The sequence below is a fragment of the Electrona antarctica genome (assembly GCF_951216825.1).
Source record: "Electrona antarctica genome assembly, contig: scaffold_26, whole genome shotgun sequence".
NCBI classification, from domain to species: Eukaryota; Metazoa; Chordata; class Actinopteri; order Myctophiformes; family Myctophidae; genus Electrona; species Electrona antarctica.
Window position 1 is genome coordinate 3,576,171 of NW_027636995.1, and position 15,000 is coordinate 3,591,170.

The 15,000-nt window shown below is 46.9% G+C and overlaps 1 protein-coding gene across 1 annotated transcript in view; it reads right to left on the reverse strand.

The window, feature by feature from the left end:
• The window catches only part of LOC306919574 (neurabin-2-like), a gene marked incomplete at its 5' end in the record, with an annotated part of 89,375 nt that extends 76,593 nt beyond the window's left edge, over positions 1-12,782 (reverse strand). The window contains 5 exons of the mRNA XM_079532334.1: positions 5,889-6,644; positions 7,720-7,917; positions 8,678-8,909; positions 10,364-10,546; positions 12,535-12,782. Coding sequence (XP_079388460.1) covers positions 5,889-6,644; positions 7,720-7,917; positions 8,678-8,909; positions 10,364-10,546; positions 12,535-12,782 — 1,617 coding nt within the window. The remainder of the gene's footprint in view (positions 1-5,888; positions 6,645-7,719; positions 7,918-8,677; positions 8,910-10,363; positions 10,547-12,534) is intronic.
• Positions 12,783-15,000: the final 2,218 nt, after the last annotated feature.

Consider the following 15,000-nt stretch of genomic DNA (forward strand, 5'->3'; position numbering starts at 1 on the left):
GGACCCCCATTTAATGCCATTTCTATCTCTGAGACCCCAATTTATATTGTAAAGTCACTGTTAGTTTGGGTCAATTTGGTTCCATTCGCACACTCTCAGAGTTACAGACCCATAAGTTTCCGTTTGGTTCCAAACTATCATTTAGCTGGGGGACCCCCTGGAACTCCCTCAAGGACCCGTAGGGGTCCTTGAGGGGTCCCCTCAAGAATCTGCATACAAGGCTCTCGCTCTCTCACCCCTCACTGGTGCGAAAACGGGTAGGAAAAACACTTCCTGTTATCTTGAGGGGTCCCCTCAAGGACCCCTGGGGGTCCCCGGACCCCACTTTGGGAACCACTGCACTAAGGTACAACACTATGCAAGAGAATGGAATGCAAGCTGAAATATAATGACTTGAGTCATTTCTTGTTTCTGCCTAAACGGATGATGTCACTGGTAGACTGGGGTTTCTCTGGGTTCCTCCTTTTGGAGGAAGAAGGAAAGGTCCTTCTTCAGCAATCTTTATTTCACAAACTGCAATGATTTACGTCCACATTTACGTGTACACCTCACTTCCTGTTATCTGTTGTCACAACACTGATAAGTCTCGCGTTGCCAGACTGTTGCCTCTCGCAATTTCCAAACGCTTCCGTCATACAGTCTGGAGCCACAGAAGCTCTGAGCTCATGATTAAAATATAAAGCGGAAGTGGAGCCTCCTCACCACTTCCGTTTCGTCTTTACATTTGCGTAATTTTATCCTAATATAAATAGAAAACATCTAAGCATATGTAGCGTGCTGCTGCTTAGCAGAAATGGCAATGAAAAAAAAGAAAGAAAAAGTAAAGATATTTTACCAAAAACAAAAGCGCAACACGAGGATAAAAGGAAACAGTCAGTAAAAATGTCCAGTTTGCTGATTCACGACAACAACAACTACTACTACTTTGGTGTTCAAACTTTGAATGTCTCTATAACTATAAACTTTCACGACAGCAGACGGCCTAAGTACAAATATCATTTATGAAAACTTGGCTACTACAGTGAAGTCGGTTCACGGAAGTTGTTGTAGGCTGTGTGAGGATTATCTGACGAGGTACCATTTGAGTGGCCAAAACCTTACTAAATTATACTAAATTGTTTATAGGGTCAATATAAGTAAAATAATATAGCCTTCCCATGAAAGGTTGTTTGCTGTAGTAAATAAATAAGGCAGTGTGTTTGAATCTGCATACAGGGGTCCTCTCTCACCCCTCACTGGTGCGAAAACAGGTAGGAAAAACGGGTAAGGTTGTGGAAAGTGGCTTCCGTTGCTTGTCCATGGGAGGTAGCCTAAATAATAATAATAATAATAAGGAATTGTATTTTCATAGCGCTTTTCCAAGTGCTCAAAGCGCTTTACAATGGTTCATTCATTCATACATTGGAAGGTGAAGTCGACACCAGCGTCCTCACTTCCCACATTCACACACCGACGGTGGCGAGCTCACACTGACCGACTCATCGGAGGCAATGTAGGGTTCAGTGTCTTCGCCCAAGGACACTTCGACATGTGGACAGACAGGAGGAGGAGCCGGGATTCGAACCGCCGACCCAGGGATCATTGGACGACCTGCTCTGTATACCTCCTGAGCCACAGCCGCCCCACATAAATAAAAGCCATGTGAAAAGGACGTGCATTGTGGCCTGGGGCCGTGGCTCAGTGGTCCAGGCACCTTGGCTGGTAATCCAGTCTGGCAGTGTGGCCGTGGGTTCGACTCCCGATCCCGACGGCCTTTTACTGCATGTCTTCCCCCCCATTTCCTGTCAGCCTACTGTCGTCCCTCCATAAAAAATATAAAAATAAAGGTGAAAGCCGCAAAAAAAAAACCATAAAAAAGAAAAAGAAAAGGAAGTGCATTGTGTGCTGCAGTGAATGCATGGCTATAGTACTTCTTCATTTCTACTGCATTGCTGGAACGCCCCGCTTAGCTTGGATGATGTGTGTGTGTGTGTGTGTGTGTGTGTGTGTGACGTACAGTGTCAGGACAGGAGCCAGTGTCTGTCTAGGCTGTGCTGTCTATAATAAGGCTCCAGGCACACACAGGGCACAGCGCAGCAGCAGCAGCAGCAGCAGCAGCAGCAGCAGAGCTGAGAAAACCGACGTTGGTCTCTGGGTCATTACACCCCCCGGCCCGCCCGGCCCCTGTACTGTACTGCACTGCCAGACTCTTTAACCCATTCTGGACGGGGAATAACCCCCTTTTAGGTGTTTACGTTATACTTTAGCTATTGAAAAATAGCAGATCTACAAGCTCGTAGCGCGGCACCGAGTGCCGCGCTACGAGCGTTGTAGGTCTGCTATTTTTTTGAAAAATCGTGAAAATGTGGCGGAAAATCTTTGAATATATATATTCTTTCAGAGCGAATGTTTTTTAACTCAAATCTTTGCTTCTGGGGAGGGAGGGAGGTCCCTGGAACAACATATTTTCAGATGAGGGGTCGGCGGCCAAATACATATAATTGTCGGGGGTCCTTGACATGAAATATTGAGCACCACCGATACAGAAACATGAGTTTTTTTCAGAAAACCGTCATGATTTAGATTTGTAGAATCGTCCTCAGGTCGAAATGGGTTAAATCAACTCCAACATCCTCTTCCTTCCTTCTCTCTCTCTCTCTGGTCTCTGGTCTCGCTGCACGGCTGCATACAATCACAAACGGTACATTTATAGAGCGGCGGGCGCCTGCCTCTCTCTCGCTCCATACAAAGCCCTTTACAATGTGCATTACAGTCACAGTCACACATTCACACACATGGCAGAGGAAACCATCATGTTTATGTTATAGGCAGGCACCGACCTATAGCTGCGCATCAGGAGCATCAGTTTGGGTTTCAGTGTCTTGCTCAAGGACACTTGAGCAAGTGTCCTTGAGCACGAGTGTGTGTGTGTGTGTGTGTCTGTGTGTGTGTGTGTGTGCGTGCGTGTGTGCGTGCGTGCGTGCGTGCGTACTGCGTAAACAAGTCCCCTGGTCTTTTTGGTGCCCCTCCCACTCTAACCATTCAGCCTATGGCCGCCACCATGCTAGCCGCTCCATCTCCCTATAGTCTCGCGTGGCCAGACTTCTCGCCTCCCGCAATTTTAGAAATGTTTCCGGTCAGTACAGTCTGGAGAACGGAAAGCCCTGGACCCATGAGCTGCAAGCGAATAAAAGCGGAAGCGAAGCCTCCAAACGCACGTCCGTTTGCTCTTTACGCGGTCACGCACATTTATCCCGACATACATCAAAATCAGAATCAAAATCTAAGCATATATAGCTAGCTTGCTGCTTAGCAGTAATTGATATTTAAAAAAGAATTGCACCTGTGCAAACTGAGCGGTGCAACTATACTTTAGTTGTATTGTTAATAGTTACCGTGCGTGCGTGCGTGCGTGCGTGCGTGCGTGCGTGCGTGCGTGCGTGCGTGCGTGCGGAAATAAAATGAATAAATAAATAAATAAATAAAATGAATAAATAAATCAAATAAATGTAAAAGATATTACAGAAAATATATTTTCGTGAAAGGGAAAAGGCCAGCTTTCCTTGCACGGATTTCGGGAGGTGTAGTAGTACTAGTTCCAGACTCTAAATAGTTGTCTGGCTACGCAAGACTAAATACCATCTCTTTAACTCTGTCCTCACTCTGTCCTCACTAATTGATCCCCCCCCCCCCCCCTGCTCTCTCACTACTGGCCCTGAGCAGAGCAATGTGTCTCTCTCGGACTCTCTTCTCACAATAGGAATGCCAACCCCCCCCCCCCCCCCCCCCCCCTCACCCCCTCAACCCCAGCCGACCCCCGCCCAACCCAATCCTAACAATCATTAACAGAGAGGCAGCTCCGATAAGGATCAGCAGCTCCACTCATTCGGGGCCGTCCCGTGTCTGATGCGGCGGTGGTGGTGGGAATGCAGGCCGGCCCGGGGTCATTAGTGGCAACTCACTGACCCCATGTTGGACACACTGACTGTCAACCGGGTGCAGTACTTAGTTTAGACAGTTTTTGGGTTTAGACTAGTCACTGGTTAGACCAGTTAGTCATTAGTCCTACAACTACAACCTATCTCAAACCCTCACCCTAACCCTAACCTCCCACGGGGCAGCACACCTAACCCATGTCTAACCAATGACTAGTCTAAACTAAGTATGCACCCCCTGTCGACCTGCTGTCACTGTTCGGTTTTCATCGGGCTTAAATGGTTCATGTGATGGCAGTTATTCTGACAATAGCAGTCCAAGAGGTTTCTTTTTTTTTTAGATATGTTTTGGGGCTTTTTGCCTATATTGATAGATCAACAGTAGCTTGACAGGAAAGGGGGAGAGAGAGATGGGGGGGGGGGGGGAGACAAGCAGCAAAGGTCGTCGGGATCGGGACTCGAACCCGCGACACGCTGTCAGGCTTGATTACCAGCCTATAGCTTAGTTAAATCAACATTGATTTTACAATATAAATTGGGGGTCCCAGAGACAGAAATGCCATTAAATGTGGGTCTATATAGACTAATATGCACATCAAACAGGTTGAGAATCACTGCTAGAGCTGTAAATCTTCTCTTATGGGGGGGTCTCTGGCATATCTTTTCAAATGGCCGTCCAAAGGGCTAATTAGTGTCAATTTGGGGGGTCCTTGACAAGCGGTAAAAACAGGCCTCAGCGGGCCTTCGCCAGGTGCACTGAGCAGAACAGCACAGCGTGTAACGAGGCAGGGATACACAGCTGAAGGGAATTAGTGGTCATCACAGACACAGAGAGAGCCTCACTCACACATCAGTCCAGGAATGAACGACGCCCTGGGGGACAATGGTGCACCGATATGGATTTGGAAACACAATCGGACAATTATAGTCACAAATACACCGTTCGACCGCGTCAAGAGTGAGCGGATACAATTTAGCCATTATTGTTCCTCTGTAGCCATCAAGGGGAAATATATATATATGCCGTTTAGGCCTGACGTCGAAAAAAAACAAAAAAAAAGTCTTCTGAAAGAATATATATTCAAAGATGTGTGCCGCATTTTCACGACTTTTCAAAAATAGCAGACCTACGAGCTCGTAGCGCGCCACTCGGTGGCGCGCTATGAGCTTGTAGATCTGCTATTTTTCAATAGCTAAAGTATAACATAATGCTTAGTTAAATTAAAACACCAAAAGGGGTTCCCGCCTAAAATGGGATATGCGTATTATACGCACATGCTCTCAAGTGTCCATGCTCAATACAAAATATACAAATATCACAATGGTTTATCCGACAGCCACTGCAGAAGCAATGATGGGTATTTGTGTACGTGTGGTGACGATACAACTACAGCACGTTTTTGCAAGGTTGTGTGCGATAGGATCGTAACACTTTCACTTCCTTCACACGTACAGTACACATCTGCGCACACACACACACACACACACGCACACACACATCTGCGCGCACACACACACACACACATCTGCACACACACACACATCTGCGCGCGCACACACACATCTGTGGACGAAGACGCTGGCACAGTTTAACTACAATTATGCTACCAGCTAGCAGCACAGAAATAATTAAAAGATCACAATCTAGATTAAGAAACCGATGCAATCTCATAATTCCTAAATTTGAGCAAGAATGGTGCAGCACTAGTTGGCTGTCCGATCCATTTAAGTCACTCTTGTGTTTTAGCTACAACAGACGGACTTTACAGGCACAATAGTTGGCTCCAGGTGCCACATTTTAAATGTAGTTAATGTTCAGCAAACTACAGAGTAAAAGACAATACATATTTTCATGGCAGAAATGAGAATCGTGTGAGAAATCGTGATCACAATCTTTGTGCATTTGAGCAACAACAATCGTGCAAGCAGCACACCGCGTGTGCGTGCGTGCGTCGGCCCGGCCGGGGGTCTCACCTTAATGACGTCAACGCTGAAGCGGATCTTCCTGGAGGGCGGCGGGTCCTCTTCGGGGGGCAGGCCGCTGATCTCCACGCAGCTGGACTCGGGCTCGTAGCTATCATCCTCCTCCTCCTCCTCCTCCTCTTCCTCCTCCTCCTCCTCCTCCTCCTGCTCGTCCGCCTGGCTCCCTCCGAAGTCCTCGCCCACCGCGCTGTACGCGCTGATGTCCAGCGAGTCCGGCTCGCCCTCCGACCGCTCCTCCTTTAGGGTCCCGTCTTCGTCCCTCGCCGCGTCCGCCCCCCTCTTCTTCGCCTCCGTCTCTCTGTCGGTACGCAGCGGCCCCGGCTTATCCGGTGAGGACGAGGAGCCCTGGCGGTCGCCGCCGGCGTCGCCCTCCCAAGAACCGCCGTTCTCCAGCGAGCCGTGGCGAGCGTCGTCCCTGGAGCGCCGCTCCCCGGCGTCCTCGTCCTTGGCCTCCACTCCCGCGTCCGAGACCTGCTTCGTCCGCTCACGGCCTTCCGAGAGCTCCTCCGCGGAGGTCGGCGGCGCCCCCTCGCTCTGCCTCTGGCTCCCGTTCTGGTGGTCCCCCCTGTTGTTCGGGCTGTCGCCTGACGCCGCCTTCGACCCCCTGGGCCCCCCCCGTGACGCTGGAGGGCCGCTCTCTTGGAGGCCCGCCTCCTGGCCCTGGCCGCCGGACACGGGCGGGGGGAAGGCGGCGGTGGCCCGGCTCGCCCTCTTGGTGATGAGCTTGGAGTTGAGCTGCACGCCCACCTAGTGGAGATTTGGACAGCACATTTTGGATTTAAGTAATATCACACGAGAGGGTGTTGGCGTGCAATAATGACGATAAAGAACACCCTCTCTGCATCGCAGGCGTGTAATAATGACGATAAAGAACACCCTCTCGTGTAATATTGCAATTATGCTAACAGTTACCCTTAAAACTAATATTTTTTCAATGACAGATGCCACATCTGTATACACATCTTCATTGCTGACTTCTGACCTGCCTCTCGTTCAAAATTTGAACGCGAGGGATCGTCGAGCGATTTTATCATAACGATAGCGAGGTAAGCAAGCAAAAATATGTCTCCCGATTTTTGTCCGGAACGGAAGGGGGGGGGGGGGGGGGCTTTACAGAGTAAAAGCGGACATATCTTCCCGGCACCCCGAGCTTCTATTTTGAAAGACATCCCGGCGCTGATTGTGTTAACCCATACAGCGCTAGCATTTATTGAAAAATTAGGATCGAATTCACGCCAGCATTTGTTTCATTTGAGCTCTTATTTTGAAAAGCCACATTTCCAGACTTCCGGTAGGGAGCTTATCCTAGGAAGTTTAACAGGTCCCGTTCAACTGTTGTTTACAATATGGGTCCATGCCAGTGCACTTGGGGGCTCCTCATCGCCGGCTCTGTGCCGTCAAAGAAACGCTGTTTTGACCAAAATGCCATCTGGGACAAGGAATAGGAGATACAGGAGATTGAAAGAAATGGATAGAATGGATTATTATGGCGACGACGATCTAAGATGGACAATCCAGTGTTGTGCTAACAACATATCTAGCTAACTGGCTAACGTAAGTAGCATTATGGCTGTCAGTATCAAAATTAGGCTTCAATTGACTTTAATCAAAGGCAATGGCGCTGAAAGTATTAAGAAAAGGAGGGAGACCCGCATTTATGCCCGAAGAAGGATCGCAAGAGCGAAACGTTGCCTTGACTCTGAAATAAAACCTCTTGAACCGGCAAGTTGGCAGTGTCCTCTCCCTCTCCCTCCTTCTCTTAAACGTCATAGTTTTTAAAAGTCGAAAAAGACGAGATCAACCCCTAATAGGTGGCCCCTACCTTGGCGCTGACTCCCCGGGAGGAGGGCAGCGGTGGCGTGGAGGACAGGCGGTGCAGGTTGTTCCGGAGCTCGGCCGCCCTCTCGAACACGGCGCTCAGCTGGCTGACGGTGGGCGACACCGCCTCGCTGGTGTCCAGCGAGTCCAGGGACTCTGTGCTGCCGTTGAAGCGCGCCACGTCCAACCGGCCGTGACCGTCCTGGGGAAGGAAGAACACTAATAGATTAGTATTAACTAGGGCTTTAAGCAACTAGTCGACTATTCAACTAGTCGACTAGTAAATCCACTAGTCGACCTTGTTGGTACTAGTTGACCAGCTGATCTAGGCCTCAAGATCAGCTAGATTATAGTTATAGTCACCAATGCACACCGTTTTTTAAATGTACAAATGTGTATTTTCCCCAAAAAACGACCCATTATTTTTTACATAATAGGTAGTTAAACAACTAGTCGACTAGTCGACTAGTCGACTAGTAAACTATGCAACTAGTCAACTAGTAAAAATTACTATATTTAGACCTGAGGAAGATTCTACAGTTTTCTGAAAAAAACCCTATGTTTCTATTTCAGTGGTTTTCAAACGTTTTCATGCCAAGGACCCCCACAAATATATGTAATTGGCCGCCTAAATCTACGGTTGATTTAGTCGACTAAAATGTGTTTTGGCGGGGTCTTGATGCTGTCGTAATGACTGATTTTACACTTGCTATTTTCAGCATGCAACCAAGTCTAAAATTACTTACTACTACTGGATCTCTTGTCCACTAGTCCCTTCCTAACATTTTAGTCTAGTTTTTATTCGTTGACGAAATTGTCAGTATATTTAGTCATCATAGCTTAGTTTTCATGCAGTTTCCATTTAGTTTTCCTCAGTGAAAAAAGGTAGTCGACGAACATTCTTCGTCTTAAGTTTTAGTCGACGGAATCAACACCGATTAGGAGGACCCTGTAAACGGTACCTGGAAGCCCCCCGAAGCCTTGTCGGCCTTCATCAGGACCCTGGTGCTGGCCAGCTTGTCCTGCCTCTCCTGCTGCTGCTGCTGCTCGAAGATGCGCCGCGTCTCCTGCAGCTTGGAGTAGCTGGGCGAGGAGGCGCGCGGGTGCCCGCCCCCGCCGCCGCCGTTCTCCGCCTTGGGGTCGAACTTGTGGACGCGCTCGGACACGCTGGAGGTGCCCAGCTTGAGCAGTGCGCTGTGAATAATAAGAATAATAAATAAAACGTTACTTAATTTGTATATAAGACCTTTCACGACATGCACCTTTCATGACATGCAGCTCCAAAGTGCTTCACAGAGCAAATGGAGAAACAAGAAAAACAGGTCGTTTTGAGGAAGCAATCCGATTGGTTGAACGTCTTTCTAGCCGTGCTTCAAACCACATTATTTCAACGCCTAATCGCAACAAACAATTCAGCCGTGCTTTTCTCTCAGAGCGCAGCAGACTCGGTGGCTAGGCTATAGCTAGTTTCTTGGGACATTTGTGGTCGTAGTGTCTACATCTTTTCTTAGTTTTAAGGGTAACTGTTGTATAATTGCAATAATTACACTCGAGGAAGTGGTTTAAGGTAATTAATGCACTTCTGCGTCGACGCAGAAGTGCATTAATGACGTTAAACCACTCCCTCGAGTGTAATATTGCTTAATTGATTACATCAATTAATTACCAGCTGCTGCCTTATATCCCATGGCTGAGAGGTCGGCTCGAGGCAAAAATTGTGTGTTTGCCTAGAGACGAGGCGGCCAATCAGGACGATAGGTCGTCAGTACAGCCAATGAGAAACATAGGCCTCAACTACAGAACGCGGGCGTGAAAGCACCGCGGTACGAGCTTGTAGATCTGCTATTTTCCAAAAAATCTTGAAAATGTGGCGCAAATCTTTTAATATATATTCTTTCAGAGCGAACGTTTTTAACTCAAATCTTTGCTTCTGGGGGAGATCCCTAGAACAACATATTTTCAGATCAATACATCCTCATACATCATCTCATGAACAACTGAATTGATGTTAGACAATTTGCTCGTCTAGATGCAACCTAATTTCTCCTTTCATTGTCAATGGCAAATATGAGACGTGTGGGGACAAAAGCTGTATATAGGAGGGGCTAGCGCCCCTCAAAAAGTTGACCACCACTGACATAGAAACATAGGGTTTTTCAGAAAACTGTCAGGATTTAGAAGCACGTTTCTTTTAGAATCGGCCTCAGGTCTAAATGGGATAAAAATCAATCCTAAACCAGTGTTGTTTTTAAAAAAATTGTTATGACGAAAAATGTTCGTCGAATACCTTTTTTTCTCTGACGAAAACTGAAATGGAAAATGGAAACTACATGAAAACTAAGCTATGACAAAAACTATGACTAAATATACTGTCGATTTTGACAAATACAAACTAGACTAAAATGTTAGGAAGGGACTAGTGGACAAGAGATGCAGTATAAGTCATTTTACACTTGGTTGTTACACAAGTGTAAAATCAGTCATTACGACGGCATCAATGCACGCCAAAATACATTTTAGTCGACTAAAACATTCCCGGGTGACTAAAATGTGACTAAAACTAATTCAACTATACAAGAAGACTATGACTAAAACTAAAATAGACATTTTTTGCTGTCAAAAGCAACACTAGTCCTAAACACACTAACCTGTGGTCGACGTTCTCGTTCAGGCTGCCCGCCCTGGGCAGGGACAGGCGGACCGAGCCGCTGCCGTTGTTCCCGCCCCCCGCCGCCGCCAAGTCCTCTCCCTCGGAGCCGTCGGCGCCTCCGGGGGGCGCCGTCGTCATCTGCTGGAACATGTTCTTGATGCGATGCACATTGGAGCCGTACCTATACGGGGGAGAGCGTAATGTTGTCGTCAAAAAGCCAAATCAAGTTCCCCCAAAATTATCTGTATTTTGCTCTGTTCCATTTTAGTGTACAGTGGTTCTCAAACTTTTTTTTAATTTCAAGGACCCCCCATAACGCTGAAAGTGTACAAATGGAACCAAATTTGGTTCTATTTGTATACCATTCACCGAGTTATACACCCATACGGGGGCCATTTGGAAGTGGAACCCACTCGAGGACACTTTGAGACGCGTTTCCAGTGGGCCAACATAAGCAGAATGGAACAGAGCCTTCATTAGTATCATCGGTAACACCTGTGAAGGAAGTAGGGAAGAGGCCCCCCCAAGTTATTTCCAAAATGGCGTGTGTGCGTAGAGCCTATTGGCAAAAATAAATGTTGTATAATGTTTTGTCATAAGGGGGTGCATACTTAGTTTAGACTAGTCATTGGTTAGACATGGGTTAAGGTTAGGTTTAGGTGTGCTGCCCCGTGGGAGGTTAGGGTTAGGGTGAGGGTTTGAGATAGGTTGTAGTTGTAAGACTAATGACTGGTCTAACCAATGACTAGTCTAAACCAAAAAATGTCTAAACTAAGTACTGCACCCGTTATAAGCACGGGACAAAGTTACATACCAACTGTGGTGAAGAACTGGGATAATTTGGTATAATTACATTTTAGTGGTAGCCTAGATATATTTGTCGGGACTCGGGGACACCCCCCCAAGCTTGAAACCGGGACAAATGAAACCGGGCCAATAGCAGAGTAACCATACAGAAGAGTGGACACATAAACATTGTGGGCACCTCAATGTTAAGGATTTTTGAAGAACACGCACATGCAGTATAGTACGTCATCAATCATCAGAACTATATGTATACCCTTCAACTTCTTGTTTATGCTCATAATGACTTGCTAGCCACATGGTTTTGAAGCAGTTTGTGGCGATTGTAGAAATAATATTAGTCAAATGTTCAAGCTGGCTATTCAAATCACGTATACCGTTTGTATCAGTGGGTCTCAAAGCGTATTTGGCTGCGGACTCCCATCTGAAAATATGTCGTGCCCCCATACAATATTTTCAAAATTGTACAAAATATTTCACATTTTCTATTTGTTTTCTTATAGATTACAAGCTCATAGTAGAAAAGGGTAGGCCTACTTTGCAAAGGGTTCAATTTCCCAACGTATTTCTAATAGGCCTCTCATTATATTGATTTATTATTTTAGACTTTGTCCAAACAATAGCGAATTTAACATTGAGGTGCCTAACATACACATACACACACACACACACACACACACACACACACACACACACACACACACACACACACACACACACACACACACACACACACACACACACACACACACACACACACATACATACATACATCCCATAATAATTAAAGGGGCATTCCACTCATTTTCAACATTTTACTATGTCATTAAATAAATCATTAACACAGTGAATCACATCTTGACGACATCATCAAGATGTGATTCATTTGATGTGATTTTTGAGTGGTGTAAACCACTCCTACAACTGGCTTTGTTAGTCTGTGCAGAAAAAATTAGCATGGTTGCTACGGTCACCCAGTTCACCCGGGTGTGATTTAATTATTGAGTGGTGTAAACCACTCCTACAACTTGCTTTGTTAGTCTGTCTGTGCAGAAAAAATGAGCATGGTTGCTACGGTCACCCAGTTCACCCGGGTGTGATTTCATTACGTCAGACATTACGTCAGACCACAGCTGATCAGGCTATATAAGACCTTACACCACTCAGTTCACACGGGTGTGATTTTTTTCATATACCTCCAGTTCTAGGAAACACAGAATGGGCGGACTTTTTTATTATCATTTCCACATAACAGCTCTAAGGCATATTAATAGTAAAAATGTTGAAAATGAGTGAAATGCCCCTGTAATAGCCCCTGTAATGTAGTGTGAGTGTATTATAATAATAATAGCCTCTCTACTGTACCCTAACCTGCGGCCCCGGGGGGCGGGGCCCTCCTGCATCACCTCCCCGTTCGCCGCCGCGGCCGCGGCCCCCCCTCCTCCGGCTGCATTGTTGTCCTTAACGGGCCGAAGGGCCTGCATGCCCGCCTCGTAGGCGTTCCGGTGCGGGGACGGGCTCCGGAGCGAGCCGCCGCCGGTGCTGCTCTTCATGGTGGAGGTGGAGGTGGTGGAGGATGAGGATGGTGGTGATGTGGATTCGGTCTTCATCATATTGGTCGGTGCGTGGCGTGGTGGTGGTGGTGGTGGTGGTGGTGGGGGTCCAGTTAGAGATGAGATCTGACTGTGCTGAGAGCCAGCTAGGGACCGTCACACTCACAGTGACAGTCTGTCACAGCATCAACGGCATGATTCTAGTCACCTTCTCCCCGTTCTGTCTGTCTGTCGGTCGGTCTGTCTCCCACTGGGCGAGCCGACCAGCAGCCAACCAACCAACCAACCAACACCCAGCAGCAGCGATACAGTCAAATCCTACAGACTACAGCAGCAGCAGCGACAGATGGGAGAGAGAGAGAGAGAAGGGATGAAAAAAACACACACACATACAACACACAACAGATCGGGGTTTTTCTTTTAGGCCGCGGCTCGCATCATCCATCCATCCATCCATCCATCCATCCAAACAACGACTGTCTTCTACGACTATCCCTTTTATTCCCCCCCCTTCGCTTCCTCCTTCCCTCCCAATGCAATGGAGAAAGTGAAGCACGCACGATGCATCTGTCATTAGCGTTGCTGTGCCTGGCTGTGCGTCTCACTCACTGCAACCACACGAGAAAAAAAAGATCTATCTCTTGCTCTCTCTCTCTCACACACACACACTCTCTCTCGCTCTCTCTCTCTCTCTCTAACGGTCACATAACGGTCTTGTTGCAGCTCGCCCACAGCAGCAGCAGCTAGAGAAAAGTAGAACAGTTTATTTAAATACACGAGAGAGACGGGAGGAGGATTATTTATTTACCGAGGCGGCGGGCGGCGGCGCTGGGCCGGCGACAGATTGCCGTTAGGTTTTAATCCTCGTTTCTCTCGTTCCGTGCAGAAGCAGCAGCAGCATCATTGTGGTGTGGTGTGTTCATTCTGTGAACTGCACTGGTGTGTGTGTGTTGGTTCCTTCCTCCAACGTAGAGAGAGAGAGGTCTGCAGCACCCGGCCAGCTGGCTGCTGGGTCCTAGTGCTATAAAATTTAGTTACCAGTTTCCCACCGAGATTTATTAATTTTTGTGTTTTTATTTTTGAGTGGTGCAACCACTGCTATAGAGACAGCTGTGTGTCCCTGGGTCCCCGAGCACGAAAATAAGCTTTTGGTGCACGGTAAGTCATTTCTCGACCGTTTCAGACGCGGGGCGGCTCGCCGGAACCGGGCCTGCACACTGGGGTCTGGAACCTTCCGGGGACCCCCACACGGAGTTGCACCACTCACTTCACACATCTATGATTTTATATATTTTACTTAACTACGTAAAACTCCCAGCAAGCATTCAACATATATTGTTGGGGGAGCGTTATCCAAAAATCACACCCGTGTGAAGTGAGCGGCGCTTTACCATCATCACGATATCATAACATAACATGCCGATTTGCTCAGTGACAGACAGAACAAACATTAAACTATGTTCATTGTTAATGGCATTTAATGTTTGTGTTAGTGACAAAACAAACATTAAACTCTGTCCATTGTCAACTGCGTTTTTAATGTTTGTCTAGGAAAGACAAACATTAAGCCTGTAGGAGGGGCGCCCCTCAAAAATAGCTGATGATGCTGATCTATAGAAGTGTCTATTTGTACGTCTCTAAATGTTTTGATGATTTGAACATGGTGGACCCTGTTGGAAACAAGTGTAATGCTTAATTGGGTCGTCCACTCACAGTTAACAGCCTTTGTATTGAGTTTGTGCTTGAAATGTACTGTAATTCTGCAAACTGTTAATAAATTCTTCAATCAATCAATCAATCAAATCTATAGGCCTCCTTAAAGCCTCACTATGTAACTTTTTTTTAATGAATACAATATAAATTTCTCCAATCTGTGTGGTACAGTGGTAGAGTAGTACAATATAACCTATATATCGTCGGATCGTCTATGAAGGAGTGGGGCCTGGCAGACAGCGCAGCATGTGAGTGTGGCGAGCCTGAGCAGACTGCCGACCACATAATTGCCACCTGTCCTCTGTACAGACCTCCTTCAGAGGCTGGACTCTTCCATGTGGGACCAGAGACAATGGCGTGGCTTTCTGACACTGAGCTGGACATATGACGACGATACACGAAAGAAGAAGAAGATGTCATCAAGATGTGATTCACCATGTTAATGATTTTTTTGTCAATGATTTTTTCTAGGAAACACAGAATGGGGGGGACTTTTTATTGTTTTCACACAACACCTCTAAGGTATATTAATGACATGGTAAAATGTTGGAAATGAGTGGTATTC